The sequence below is a fragment of the Acinonyx jubatus genome, chromosome A3 (assembly GCF_027475565.1).
Source record: "Acinonyx jubatus isolate Ajub_Pintada_27869175 chromosome A3, VMU_Ajub_asm_v1.0, whole genome shotgun sequence".
In the NCBI taxonomy this organism is placed as follows: domain Eukaryota; kingdom Metazoa; phylum Chordata; class Mammalia; order Carnivora; family Felidae; genus Acinonyx; species Acinonyx jubatus.
The window spans coordinates 87563289-87578555 of NC_069388.1; the positions used below are offsets into that span (position 1 = coordinate 87563289).

The 15267-nt window shown below is 37.6% G+C and overlaps 1 protein-coding gene across 9 annotated transcripts in view; it reads right to left on the minus strand.

Annotated features, from left to right (window-relative positions):
- Positions 1-15267, minus strand: part of EXOC6B (exocyst complex component 6B) — a 603982-nt gene that overhangs the window by 514194 nt on the left and 74521 nt on the right. For all 9 annotated transcript variants that reach the window (XR_008289404.1, XM_053200754.1, XM_053200751.1 and 6 more), the window contains one exon: positions 2125-2290. Coding sequence is in view for 7 of the 9 variants with exons in the window: in XM_053200751.1 (XP_053056726.1) it covers positions 2125-2290 (166 nt within the window). In the remaining 2 variants the exon portion in view is untranslated. The remainder of the gene's footprint in view (positions 1-2124; positions 2291-15267) is intronic.

Below are 15267 nucleotides of genomic sequence, written 5' to 3' on the forward strand. Positions count from 1 at the left end.
GTATCATATCTCTACTCTTAAATAGCATTTTTTTTCATCTTTTCATTTAATTAGGTGACATTTTATTGTTTAAGTCAGCATTCCTTTAATTTTCTGAATTGTAGAGTTCCTTTATATTTCTTCTTATATGAACCATATATTAATGTCTATTTCTCAGTTTATTAGACTGTTCATATTTTTCCTTTTAACTTATAAAGACTTTTCCTATGTTAAGGATATTAATCACTTAGCAAATGTATTTTTAAATAGCTTTTATTTATTATTTATATTTTTAACTTATATGTAGAAAAGATTCTTTCACTTTAATGTTGTCATTTCTATCAAATATTTTCTTTCTGGCTCTACAAATTTTGTTTAGAAATGTACTCCTCAGTCCCCAAATCACATAAATATTCATCTGTACTTTCTACTAGTTTCTTTATAGTTTTGTCTTCTCTATTTAACTGTTTTGTTCATCTGAAATTAATGTTGATATATTGAATGAAAAACAGATCAAACTTAATTTGAACTAAAATAGTTACTCATTAAGCACAGTAACAACAACAACAAAAAACAAAACAGAAGAGCTGTTACTTTTGGAGGGGAGAGTGAAGAGAGCAACTGAGAAGGATACAAAAGAGATTTAATTGTGTTGGAAATAATACACTTCTTAAGAAGGTTGGATAGCTGTTGTACAGCTCCATAAGCTCTTACTTGAAACCTTGGGACCTACTGTGTTTTGGACACCAGAAATTTGGAGATTTTATAAAGATAATATGGTACATATTGTACATTACATAAAACCTCTACCTAATAGGTAGTAGGACAAGATCCCACCATCAAACACACTAATAATTCTGCAGCAAAATACAAAATTTTACATTAAATGAAACATTTAAAAGTTTGACAGCTTCATGCAGGTTAGGTTTTACAGTCAAATTAGCTGATAAATCACTGTAACTTTAAATAGCTCACTTTTCCCCTCAATAAAGTCGCTTCTTTGCTTTTCTTACCAATGTATTGTTTTATAGGAATTTCACACTCACTATCAAGTTCATCTTTTGGGGATCTTAATCCAAATTCCAATAAGAGAAAGAGGAGGAGGAAGAGGAGAAGAAGAAGAAAAAGAAGAAGGGAATGAGGGAAGAAAGGGGAGGGGAGAGGAAGAACAGGGGAGAAGAGAAAAAGGAGAGGGGAGGGGAAGAAAAGGAGAGGGAAAGGGAAGGGGAAGGGAAGGAAGGAAAGGAAGAAGGCAAGAGGAAAGAAGGAAGGAAAGAGAAGGGAGGAGTTGAGAGGGGAGGGGAGGGGAGGAAAGAAGAAAAAAGAAAGAAAGAAAGAAAGAAAGAAAGAAAGAAAGAAAGAACAAAAGAAAAGGGAGGAAGGAAAAGAAAGAAAAGAAAAGAAGAGAAGAGAAAAAAGAAAAGAAAAGAAAAAGAGAAAGAAAAGAGAGGAAGGAAGGAAGGAAGGAGGAAGGGAAATTAGAAACATAAGGACTGGAAAGAATGAAATAAAGCTGTTATTACTTACAGAGCATATGAGTGTTACACAGAAAATTCAAAAGAAATCCACACACAGATTATTAGAAATAATGGAAGAGTTTAGTGAAGTGGTTAGATTTAAGATCAATAAGCAAAATCAGTTATCCAAGATAAGGGACCTGACCAATATGGCTGATCTCCTTCCTATACTTGAATCTGTCATATCAAGAATGAACTCCCACACTTTGGTAAAAGAAACACCACAGCTACCACTGACTTTTTTTTCCCTGTGACCTTGGTTGCCATGCTGCAGAGACTTCTGCAGCCACACTCTACAAGCCTCTCATCCTACAGTGATGCTTTTACCTAGCAAGGAAGTAGATGGATGACACGAAGAGTCAACTGGGTTTCTATTTGAAAGAAAGTTACTGATTCTGTTGCTGGTTCTCACCCACATATAGTTATCCAAAATAAAGTTTAACTTTATTCTGTATTAACTGTATTCTTATTAGCTAAAATAGTCCCAATTATCTACATTTCAGTACAAATTCCTTTTCTTGGTATCTTGACTACAAACATGGACCCTGTAATGTACTCCCTACTCCTTTAGCGCTAATCAAAACCCCAGCACAGGACAGAAAATTAGTCTGTCTTAGAGTCTCCTTACTTTGAGTTTCTGGGCTTCTCCTCTCACTTTCAACAGTTCAGTTATAGAGTCCACAAAGCCCTGGTAATGGAAGTTGCACATTTTCTCAATTTCTCGGTCATGATTACGGATGCGAGTTTCAAGCTTCTCCATGAATCGTCCATGTTCTTCACCATCATAGACAGACCTTTAAAAAAAAAATTGTATGAAGATTACACCAGATTTACTTCTAAGAAACAGACACAGAATTATAAACCCAGAAGCAAATTTATGTGGAAATTTCATACTGAAGGTACATTAACCACAGAGTAATCCAATTATATTAATATTGACCCAATTCTAGATGAGCGGTTTTTTAAGGAAAATAGAAATTCTGCTTCCTATTCATTGAAAAATATTTAAATGTGACAGTATTCATCACAGAATTATCATCATAAAGTGAAAGAACTGAATTGCAATTCCTTTGCACTTTCCTTTCTGAAACTTACCTAGAAAAACGCAATTTTGAGTAAAGCCAAATATTCAATTACTCTACGACTATACCCAAGAAGCTGATGCCGCCGGAGAAAAACACAGCTGAGCTGGGTACTCAGGTTAGCAATATAATCCCAAATCTAAACTGGGCACTCAATACATGCTGCTAGATAATACTCCTAAATCTATTCCCCCCTACCACCATCACCACCACAACATCACTTTGTATTCTCCAAAATAACTATGTGTAAGAAACTTACTTTCCCCTCTCTTCAAATGTCCACCCCCTCACTCTCAGCTGCTGACTTGACCACACACTTCACAGGAAAAAGAGAGAAATATTTCTCTTTTTCCCACTAAAATGAACGAACCTTCTTACCTCTCACTCTGTCCACTTTCCCGTAATAAAGGAAAAACTGTTTCCAGCTCTTATCTGTCAATCTTTGTTGATCAAGAACTTTATACCTTTAATTATTTCCTTTTATCCATCCCTTACACCATACATTTCCCCACTCTACTAAACCATTCTCGTGGGTATATAAACAGGACCTTAAGAAACTGTCCTTACCTATACATTTCTCTCCATCTTATTTCTCTGCTCCCCTTCCAGTAAAACTCCTTTCCCCTTCCTCACCTCCCAATAGTCAGCATTCATCATGCTCCACTTAATAGCAGCATTTGCTGTAACGTGATACACTCACCCTTCTTGAAACAATCTTTTCTCTAGAATTCTGTGATACCACCATAGTGTGGGTTTTTTTATCCTTTCACTAACATGCCTTCTCAATCTCCTTTTTGGACTCCTCCTCTCTATTCTTTTTCTAAATATTCTAAAACAACTTATCTTTTCTACCTATGCTCTTTTACCAAGCAATGTCATCCCATGCCATGGCTTTAAAATACCCTGTACATAATAATGACTTCCTAATCCACACCCGTAATTCAGACCACTGCACTGAGCACTAGACTCAAATACCCGGCTACCATTTAACAATCACAACTGGACTTTTAAAAACCATCTCAAATTTAAAAATCATCTATCACCAAACTATCTCCACTCTCCAACCTGTTCCTCCCCCAAATCTTCCCACCATTCACCCGCCTCACCACAACTAATAGCACTCTCCAGTTACCCAAGTCCAAAATCCAAATGCAGGAATTACTCCCAATCCACCTCTTTCTATCACGCACCCTATCCAATTGATCAAGAAGTCCTAACAATCCAACCTCCAAAACATATCTTAATAGTGGACTGCATCCCATTATTTCCACTAAAACTCTAGTCCAAATCTATATCATTGGCACACTACTAATAGCCTTCCAAAAGTCTCCATCTCCCCATCTGCCTGCCTGTATTCAGACACCCTACACAGCAGTTAAAATGCTCTTTATAGAGCAGTAATTCATGTTATCCTTCTGCTTTACCAAAGAAATAAAAATTTGGAAAATTCATTAAATTGTTTTGAACCTGTTAACACTAGTCTGGAAAATGTATGGTCTTTACATTTTATTGATTTAACTTGAAAGTGGAAGTTAATTGTAGAAAAAAAAAGAAAATGGCTTCTCTTTACCAAAGGAATAAAAATCTTAAATCCTTACCACAACCTATAAGATCCTACACAATCTAGACTCTGATTATCTCTCCAACCTCATTCCTCTCTAGTTCCCACCCCTAGCTTCCCTCCATCCCCTATGTTCTAGCTACAATGGCCTTTTTTGTTGTTTTTAAGGCTTTTCTTCCCTGAAGAATTTTGTTTTTGCTGTTCTCATGTTAGTAATGCTCATTCTCTGAATCTTCAAACAACTCTCTCATTCTCATCATCCATGGTTTGTTGTCTATCTCTCCCCCCAAACCCATCCCAATTACATTATAAGCTCCAGGGCAAGAACTTTGTCTGCCATATTCACCACTGTACCTCTACAAACAGTGCCAAATAGGTGGTAGACAATGAGTAAACATTCATTCATTGTTGACTAAATGAATGAGTAATACTATCTCTAAAACCTCTTCGACATCTGACATTTGTTTACCAAATACCCATGTGTTCATTACCAACATTTTCACATTCTAGAATCATTTGTGGGTGCCAGATCATGACCCTCATCTTGCATACTCTCCTCAGCAGATCAGTTCCATTGCCCAAAACTCAGCAGTAACTACAGATAATATACATACAAGTTTGGCTTCCACTAAAAATTCTAAACACTTACTGCAGAAAACCCAGAGCAATCTATATTCATTCTCCTTCTTTTGAAATAAAGAGGAGAGATCTTCAAATAAATTATAAACAATCCCCATGCTGACAATTAAGACACAATATAGAGGGGCACCTGGGTGGCTCAGTTGGCTGAGCGTCCAACTTTGGCTCAGTTCATGATCTCGCAGTCTGTGAGTTCAAGCCCCGCATCAGGCTCGGTCCTGACAGCCTGTTTTGGATTCTGTGTCTCCCTCTCTCTCTGCCCCTCCCCCACTCACGCTCTGTCTCTCTCTCCTTCAAAAATAAATAAACATTAAAAAAAAAGACACAATATAGAAGAACCACTTGCCTGAAGGAGCTATTTGAAATATGAACACAAAACATAATCTACCATTGACATTTCAACTAACTTCAAATAAACATAAATTTCTCCTTCCAAAGGGAAAGAAAAGAAAGGTTACCATGTGAAGATACTAATATTCCTTGCCACTCATAGAAAAGCAATAACCAGTAAAAATGTATCAGTCTAAATGAAATGAGCAGAAAGTATTCAATATTAGACAACTCTTTGTTTTCAAATTCAGTTATAGCTTGACCTAGTAATACTGTTAAGTAGCACATCTACTTCCTTCTACTATGTACAATCTCTTCTTTTTTTTCCTTTCCAGTATCTATATTAATATCACAAAAGACAACTCAAGGAGAAGAAAATCCCCAAATTAAGAAATTCTTAACATGTCAATAATGCCTCCCTAGTTCCCTGAACTTCCTATAAAATAATATAAATCAAAGAAAGAAAGGTAGATTTTCGTTGCCTGTGTAGCCTTGGTTTTAGCAATGCAACTAAGCAGCCAACTCAGTTTCTCTGACCCTCAGCTTTCTCATTTAGGAAATAGAAGGCAATCAATTACAAATTCTCTTAAGTATCAGCCTACTTTCTACAATTAACTTCCACTTTCAAGTTAAGTCAATAAAATGTAAAGATCATACATTTTCCAGAATAGTGTTAACAGGTTCAAAACAATTTAATGAATTTTCTACATCCTTATCACTTAGCCCCTACCTATTTCTCCTATTTTACAGCCTTTATGATTCTACTATTCTCTTTAATTATAATAATGTTGAGTAACATCAAAGGTTTACAGTGGATCCCTTGAGTATCTTGAGAGTTTAAAAAGTTAGAATAAACATAAAACCCACATATTTAAAACAGGGGTGTTGAACTATATTTAATAAACTTGTGTTCAATGGGTATGTTTCAAGAAATCCACACTTTCCAGATTTTATGTGTGTATAGGGAGAAGCACATATATGTAATTTTGGGGGAAACTGATCCATAGCTTCCATCTGGTTAACAAAGAGGTTAAAAATCACTGATTTAAAGGTTTTGCTTCAAATTGCCCAGCACAGGAAAAGGCAATTATAGATCACTACTTAACAGTTCAATTTCTACCAGCATTTCAAGTGTATCTGAGCCTTACTCAGTACTAACCAACATTATCTATCAGATATAAAATGTTAAAAGCAAAAATAAACAAGTCTTATATTCTGGAAAGATTATAGACCTACGAAAGTTAACCTAATATTTGCAGTCAACAGTGCACTTGAACAAAGAGTAGCTTCCCCACCCCCCAACCCCAAATAAATGACTTAAACTAGAGAAAGACTGCCATCTAGTGATGACCCATTTCTAATATTCCTTGAAACTTTTGACTTGTTGTGTCCAAGTAAGAGAGACTGCTTAAAAACCTAAAACCTGTATTCTATAATACCTCCTGGCCAATGACTTATAACTAGTTATTAAATGATACTTTATATAAAGCACTCTAATATTTAAATTTCCATTTCTAATATAAAGCAGGATTTACAGAAAAGCTATATGCTTTTAACGTATCGGTGCCACAGGTGTGCCACAGTTAAATAAGACTATGAAATAAACAAACTGCACCACTGCATTATTTGTCATAAGCCAAAGAATATTCTAGTACCTAGTAAAAGAGAAACAAGAAATGCTTAGGAATTAACAAGTTTTTATAGCCTAAATTTTGAGTCAACCACATAAATGCTGCCTTGTAGAGTCTAATTTCACCAAAAAAAGTACCCAATACACAAAAAACAACCACATAAACACATACACACAAACACACATGCACACACACACAGGTTTTTGCAAAAAGTAACATGTTTTATACTAGTGGCTATACCTGATGCATACTTTCAAACATCCCACCTAGATTTCATGGGCATTTTAAGAGACAGATTTTAACTGCTAAAATGGCACTTCAGGAATTCTATTCAACAAATACTTACCATTCCTCTGTAACAAATCATTACAGGATTATATCATTTGCTACAGCCTGTATCAGCTCTAATCTGTTTGTCCAAAGAGGAAAATAATGTTATGAGCATATGTTATCTCATTTAAATCCTTTGCTCCTTATAAATTAGACATAATTCCCATTTTATAAATGAAGAACTTGAACCCAAGGAGATGAAGCAACTTGCCAAATTCACACAGCTAGCAAGTGTCCTCTGTAGTACATTGGTCTGTCCAGCAAAGAAAGTAAAATGGTTCCATGAACCTCTAAAATTTCAGAGTTGAAAGAGGTCTTAGAGACGGAATACAAAGCTATTACTGTACAATGGAGGAAACTGAGGCTAAGGAAAGTAAAAATGCCATAATGAAAATTGCACTGCTTGTTATTGATACATCTGGAACTGACTCCCAAAGAAAACACAATTAGGAAAAGCTCATGCTGGACACAATGCTTCAGGGGTTTAAAAACAAAGACACAGGGCACGTGGGTGGTTTGGCCAGTTAAGCGACCGACTTCAGCTCAGGTCATGATCTAGCAGTTAGTGGGTTCAAACCCAGTGACAGGCTCTGTGCTGACAGCTCAGAGCCCAGAGCCTGCTTCGGATTCTGTGTCTCCCCCTTCTGCTGCCCCTCCTCCGCTTGCACTGTCTCTCCCTCTCAAAAATGGATCAACATTAAAAAAAAAAAAAAAAAAAAGACACACATGCATGTGCACGCGCTCGCTCTCTCTCTCTCTCTCTCTTCCACTTCTACTTCAGGATGAGTCCGTTGCCTATTAGTTGTGCCTAAACAAAAGCTATTCCATTCTTCTTCCTGTTGGAAGAGCCCCAATTTGTTCTGGTGTTTCACCTTCCCATCCTACTCCAAGAGGTAAGTACAAACTAATCCGTAAACCAATCATGGTTATTCCATTCCCCATGTCAGTGACCAGTTAATAGGTGACACAACTTGCACCAATGAGAAATAAAGAAAAGTCTCAAAGTGAAGATCCAAGAAGACGTTTTCTTTCCTGAAGGATGCAGGAAAAGAAACTGCTTTTCCTACTTCAGACACTGTCCAATACAATGTGTGGGGATGCAGCAAACATCCCAAGGTGAGAGGAGACAGCCCCAACAATCTGAGGATGGCAAGGGGGAAAGCATGAAAAACACCTGGGTCCTTGATGATGAACCAATGCTGAAACAGTCCTATTTCCCAACTTCGGAGTACATGAGTTCATAAATTTCCCATTTTAAGAGCAATTTCCAATTTTTAGGAAATTGCTTATTTCCACTTTCCCTCAATATTCTATTACTTGCAAAGGAAAGTATCCTAAATGCACAACATTGTTCAGTCTTCAAAGGTAGTAGGTAAATCAAAGAAAAAGCCAACAGTGAATCAAAGTCTACACAATGCTAAGGAATCCTGTTCCCAGGACTGCTAGACTGCTTTCCCCATTTTCTTCCAGTTAAGAGTTAACTCCTCAAATCTCAGCTTGCACCTTAATTTTTCTAGGAAACTTTCTCTAGTTCAGAGACTCTGTGTTCCTCCTTTGTTATGAATGCCATCACAGAATTTATTAAACTATATTCTGATTGCCCGTTCACTTGTCAATTTCTTTTACTAGTTCTTACTAGAACATTAATTTCCTGTGGGCAGAGATTGTGTCTTGCCCATTTTATCTCCAGCTTCTAGCACCGAGCCTGGCCCGGAGGAGAGCCTCCATGTATGCTAAAGATCAAGAAATGGAAGGAATGGTAGGAGACTAAGATGTAGGTTTCTTTTTTTATTATTATTTCAAGTTTTTATTTAAATTCTAGTTAGTTAACATAAATGGTAAAATTGGTTTCACGTGCAGAATGATTCATCACCTACACATAACATCCAGTACTCATTACAAAATGGTGCCCTCCTTAGTACCCACCACCCATTTAGCCATTCCCCAGCCCACCTCCCTCCATCACCCCTCAGTTTGGTCTATATATTTAAGAGTCTCTTGGGGTGCCTTGGTGGCTCAGTCGATTGAGCATCTGACTCTTGATTTCAGCTCAGGTCACGATCCCAGGGTCATGGAATTGAGACCTGTGTTGGGCTCCACACTGAGCATGGAGCCTGCTTAAGATTCTCTCTTTCTCTTTCTCTCTCTCCCCCTCCCCTGCTCATGTTCTCTCTAAAAAAAAAGTTTGGGGGCACCTGGGTGGCTCACTTAAGCGTCCGACTCTTGATTTTGGCTCAGGGCATGATCTCGCAGTTTGTGGGTTCAGGGCCCCCCCCCCAGGCTTCGCACTGACAGTGGAGAGCCTGCTTGGGATTCTCTCTCTCTCTCTCTCTCTCTCTCTCTTTCTCTTTCAATCTCTCTCTCTGCCCCCATCAAAAATAAATAAATAAACCTTGAAAAATATAAATAAAAATAAAGCTTCCTATGGTTTGCTTCCCTCTCTTTTTTTCCCCGTTCCCCTATGTTCATCTGTTGTTTCTTAAATTCCACATATGAATGAAATCATATGGTATTTGTCTTTCCCTCATTAACTTACTTTGCTTGGCATAATACACTCTAGCTCCATCCATGTTATTGCAAATGGTAAGATTTCATTCTTTTTGATGCTGAGTAATATTTCAGAGTGTGTGTGTGTGTGTGTGTGTATGTGTGTGTGTACACACACACCACATCTTCTTTATCCATTTATCAGTCAATGGACATTTGGGCTCTTCCCATAATTTGGCTATTGTTGAGAATCCTGCAATACACATCAGGTGCATGTGCCCCTCTGAATCAGTATTTTTGTGTCCTTTGGATAAATACCTAGAAGTGCAATTGCTGGGTCATAGGCTAGTTCTATTTTTAACTTCTTGAGGAATCTCCATACTGTCTCCCACAGTGGCTACACCAATTTGCACTCCCATCAAAAATGTAGGAGGGTTCCCCTTTCTCCACATCCTCACCAACATGTGTTTTTTCCTACGTTTTTAATTTTAGCCATTTTGACAGGTGAGTAAGGTGGTGTCTCATCATGGTTTTGATTTGTATTTCCCTGATGATGAGCAATGTTGAGCATCTTTTCATGTGTCTATTAGCCATTTGGATATCTTCTTTGGAGAAATGTCTGTTCATGTCTTCTGCCCATTTCTAAACTGAATTGTTTATTTTGGGGTGTTGAGTTTGATAAGTTCTTTATAGATTTTGGATACTAACTCACCCTTTATCAGATATGCCATTTGCAAATATCTTCTCCCATTTCAAAGGTTGTCTTTTAGCTTTGTTATTTCCTTCACTGTGCAGAAGGTTTTTATCCTGATGAAGTCTCAGTAGTTCATTTTTGCTTTTGTTCCCCTTGCTTCTGGAGATGTGTCTAGTAAGAAGTTGCTATGGCCGAGGTCAAAGAAGTTGCTGCCTGTGTTCTCCCAGGATTTTGATTGTTTCCTCTCTCACATTTAGGTCTTTCATCCACTTTGAACTTATTTTTGTGTATGGTGTAAGAAAGTGGCCCAGTTTCATTCTTCTGCATATTGCTGTCCAGTCTTCCCAATACCATTTGTTGAAGAGACCATCTTTTTTCCATTGGATATCATTTCCTGCTTTGTCAAAGATTAGTTGACCATAAGATGTGGGTTTCTGATTATCTCAAAGACAGTTGAATAATATCACATCAAACAAAGTTTAGCTGTTGAAATGTTTTCAGAACCAAGGAGAACTTTAAGACACAAAGACTGAACATTTTTCTTTTTATTTTGATTAATCCAAGAAAAAAATCCAGAATTTATTCTGGTCTTTTCTTTTTCATATATATTTTTTTTAACTTGTGTCATGGTTTTTAGTCTTGAAACATTTTCTTCTCATTAAGCTCCATAAAAGCATCATTAGTATTTTTGTTTGTTCCAAAAGTTAAAAATAAAGTGGAAAAACAGATTTGAGCATGATGTTGAAAGAGAAACTGCAGAAGGTCAAGTGGAGTTTAAAGTTCCTTCCTCTTCTTCAGTTCATCTATCACTTTAATTCAGACCTTTACTATGGTAATGTGGATGCTCAGAGTATATAAAGGTGAAAGTAGATCACTGTATATTATCATCAAGGACAGGGGAAGCACATACTAGTTAAGGAAGTCTAAACTGAAGACTACACCCAAATGTCCTTGCACTGCCACAGGAGATCAAACACATTTAAATCCTTCTTCCACCCTACAGATACCAAGGTATACAACTGGCTTCACCAAAACAGTCCATGCAACCAAAAGAATGTTGTGATGGAGATCTGCTTCAAGGCAGAAAGGGGACCCCACACATGATGGCTTTTTTGATGGTATTTTCAGAGAGATAAAAACAGGGTGGAGAAATGTTAACTAGCACCTAGCTAAAGAGCTTACTAAAAACCTGAAATTGGCTAAATAGCACGGCAAAGTGGAGAAGGGGAAATTGTCACAAAACATCTGTCAAATCAACAACAGCCTATTGGAAAATAAACTAATGAAAGCAAGGAAACAGAGACCGCCATAACTGCTACCGTGACAGCCACACTGTTAAGGACAATCTATATCTCTACCTACCCTTAAACGTGTACCTTCCTATCTCAATGGAATAGACATCACAGCTCAATCTAAGACTAATTCTGTTCTAAAAACTCTCATTTCTCCTCCACTCCAGGAATGCTCCATCAATACTTCTTTTTATTTCTGTACTTTCAAATGTTTCATCCCTATGGACTTCTTTCTCTAAAACATTCCCCCCTCTTAAACCAACATAGCCCCATGGCACCTGGGTGGCTCAGCTGGTCAGGCATTGGATTCAGTCTCAGTTCAGATCTTGATTTCAAGGCCATGAGTTCAAGCCCCACACTGGGCTCTGCGATAGGCATGGAGCCTACTTAAAAACAACAACAGCATAAGCCCCTTTTTACTCTTTTTTAAACAAATACTGGTAAATTAAAATTTCTGTTCTGATAATTTGCCTTCTGACATCCTTTCTCTTACTCTTTCTCCTCTCATAGCTAAGATTCTTAAAAGAGCAATCTATACCCACTGCCTCCATTTCCTCAAACTGGACTTGCTCTTTGACCCAGTTGTAACTTCTTTCTTACCCACATCACCCTAATGAACCGATTCTTGCTAAAATAAAAAAAAAAAAAAAAAAAGCCTGTCAAATAAAATATTCATTCTTCAGTTCATCATTTACTTGACTCCTCTTTTGTATGTGCCACCGCTAACCATTCCCTCTCCCTTATTTTTTTTTTTTGAAGATTTTATTTTTAAGTAATCTCTACACCCAACAAAGGGCTCAAACCTACAATCCTGAGATCAACAGTCACATGCTCTACTGACTCGGCCAGCCACATGCCCCTCCCTCTCTCTTAAAGATCTACTCTCAGGGCTTCCATGACATTTCCCTTTTCAGTCTCCACTAATTCTTCTTCCTTCTGGACCTCAACACCTGCTTGGGCTTCATCTCCTCTCACTCTCACACAAACTCACTCAGAGATATCATAAATACTTCAGTTTTCACTATTAAACACCTTTGACTCCCAAAGCAATAACACCAGGGTATACCTCTGTCAAATCCTGTAAACCCGAATATCCAACCACCATTCATCCTCAAAAACATCTCAAACTGCACGTGTCAAAAGTCGAAATCATTAGCTTGCCACCCAAACCTCCAATTCCCTCCTACAGTCACCATCTCTAATTGAAGATACCACCACCCACCCAAACTAGAAATACGTAAGTTAACCTGGACTCCTCACCCCACCTCACGCCTCCTTCCAACTACTCAATCACCAAGACTAATTCTGATTCCATAATATCACTTCCATGCTTTTCTTCCTCCCTATCCCCCCCTGCTACTGCCCCGGCTCATGTCCTCATAATCTCTCTTAACAACCGTTTGACCTCCCTCCTTATTTCCCTAACAATCTTTGATACTTCTTTTGCAGTAATCTTCTTTAAATGAAATGTGATCATGAAACACACTCACTCCCTTTTAGAATTAAGACCTGCCTCAAAATCAAGTCCAAGTCCGTAACATAATATATAAGCCCTCTCCAGGTGTAGACTTATCTCTGAACACTCTCCACATTCTCTCTACAACTCCACTCGAAGTTCCTTGAGTGTACTCGGCAGTCGCTCTGCCCAGAATCTTATCATCATTTTACCTGGCAAACTCCTACTCATCCTTCAAGCTTCAGCTCAAAACTCACTTCTATAAAACCTCCTTCCTTACTACAACTACCATAACCTGGCATAGAAGATTCCCTCCTTCCCAACGAGGTAGAACCTAACTAACTTTTCAAAAAACCAGAGAAAATTTAAGCCTGCACTGTCAGGAGGCATTTACACCAAACAGAATTGTGAGTTCATTCTTTGAAGATTCATACTGAAGGTTTTACTTTTCTCCTACTTACTGATATGCTGACATTAGGCATCTTTTCCCACAAGAAGTCAATTTCTTCTATAATAAAAATCCATTGCAGTATGTAATAATCCAGTTTATTAAGGAATACATTTAAAAATCTATTTATATTGTCTTCATCATATGAGGACTTTAAGATACAAAACAGATGACCAGAAGGGAAGGAAAGCAAAAAATAATATAAAAACAGGGAGGAGGACAAAACATAAGAGATTCTTAAATATGGAGAACAAACAGAGGGTTGCTGGAGGGATTGTGGGAGGGGGGATGGGCTAAATGGGTAAGGGGCATTGAGGAATCTACTCCTGAAATCATTATTGTACTATATGCTCACTAACTTGGATATAAATTGTAAAAATAAATCAAATAATAAATAAATATATATATATATATAAATAAAAATGAAGAAATGGGGCACCTGGGTGGCTCAGTCAGTTAAGCATCTGACTTTGACTCAGATCATGATCTCACAGCCCATGAGTTCAAGCCCCGTTTCGGGCTCTGTGCTGACAGCTCAGAGCCTGGAGCCTCTGTGTCTACCTCTCTCTCTCTGCCCCTCCCCCTCCCAAAGATAAACAAACATTAAAAAATGTTTTGTTTTGTTTTTTTTTTATGAAGAAACAAAATCTGTTGAAGCACCTAGCCCTATCATTGATAATCAATTGATACAGGATAAGAAGTACTCCTTAATAGCCACAGCATCCTCATTTAACACCCCATTTACACCCTTATTTTGACACTGTAAATTTAAACTGGCCTTGAACCTATGAAACCATGTGTGGTTTAAGAAGTACTATCATCTTGCTTTGCCTTAAAGTTCTTCAACAAATGCTTAGTATTATTCTAGAAATGAATGGGCACCGCCACTAATAACATTTACTGATGGAAAGCTGAATCAATACTCTTCTGTTCTGAAATGTTTATTTGTTCATATTTTTGAGAGAGTACTACACTGAGCACTCTACATCATGATGGTTTATTTATCTGTCTATCTTCCCTATAGGACCTTGCGTTCCTTGAGGGTTTACTCCTGGAACAACGCCTGTATCCCACAGAGAAGGCATTATAGAGTGACAAAGGGTCTAAAGCAGTGCCTGAAATATGTTTCAACATTTAAACTTTCTCCAAAGACAAGCCTAGAGTTAATAATAAACATTCTTACTTAAAAAAAGTAAGTTCAAGTTCTAGCGGCACAAATAGTTTGTACTTCAGCTAAAATGCAAAATAGAAAAAGAAGGAATCAGAGGAAGAAAAAAGGAACTTAGAAAGTTCAAGGAAATCTATTGTAGAAGAAGAGAAGTGTCTGGGAATAATTTCTTATTTCCCCAGCTCTCCTCTAACCTTCTCTGGAAGCTAGGAGAAAGATGATTAAACAGCAACAAGACCTGACTCTGAAGGGAACTGGTGTTTCTGGCCCTTTTTTTGCCAACAGAAGGGGGGGAGGGTGACAGCAGTCCCTAAGGGCTTTTAGAAAAAATTGCTTCCAGGTGGAAATTTTTTATGGTACTGTGCAGCCTGGAGCCATTTTCTGCTTTCCTTCTTAACTACTGATGATTAAACCATGGACAATCGGGCTACAACAATGGAAACAGTTAGATAACTCCCAAACATCATGGTTATATGCTCGAAATTACCAAGTTAACTCTCAAAGGAGAGAAAAAAATATGTTGGCAAAGTCCTTTTTTATAAGGGGGAGAGGGGGTACAGTCTGTTAAAGATTTGTATTTGGGAGAACATAAAAGTAGTCAAGAACTCTGTATCATAATGATAACCATCAGTCTCATACCAAGACTAGACACT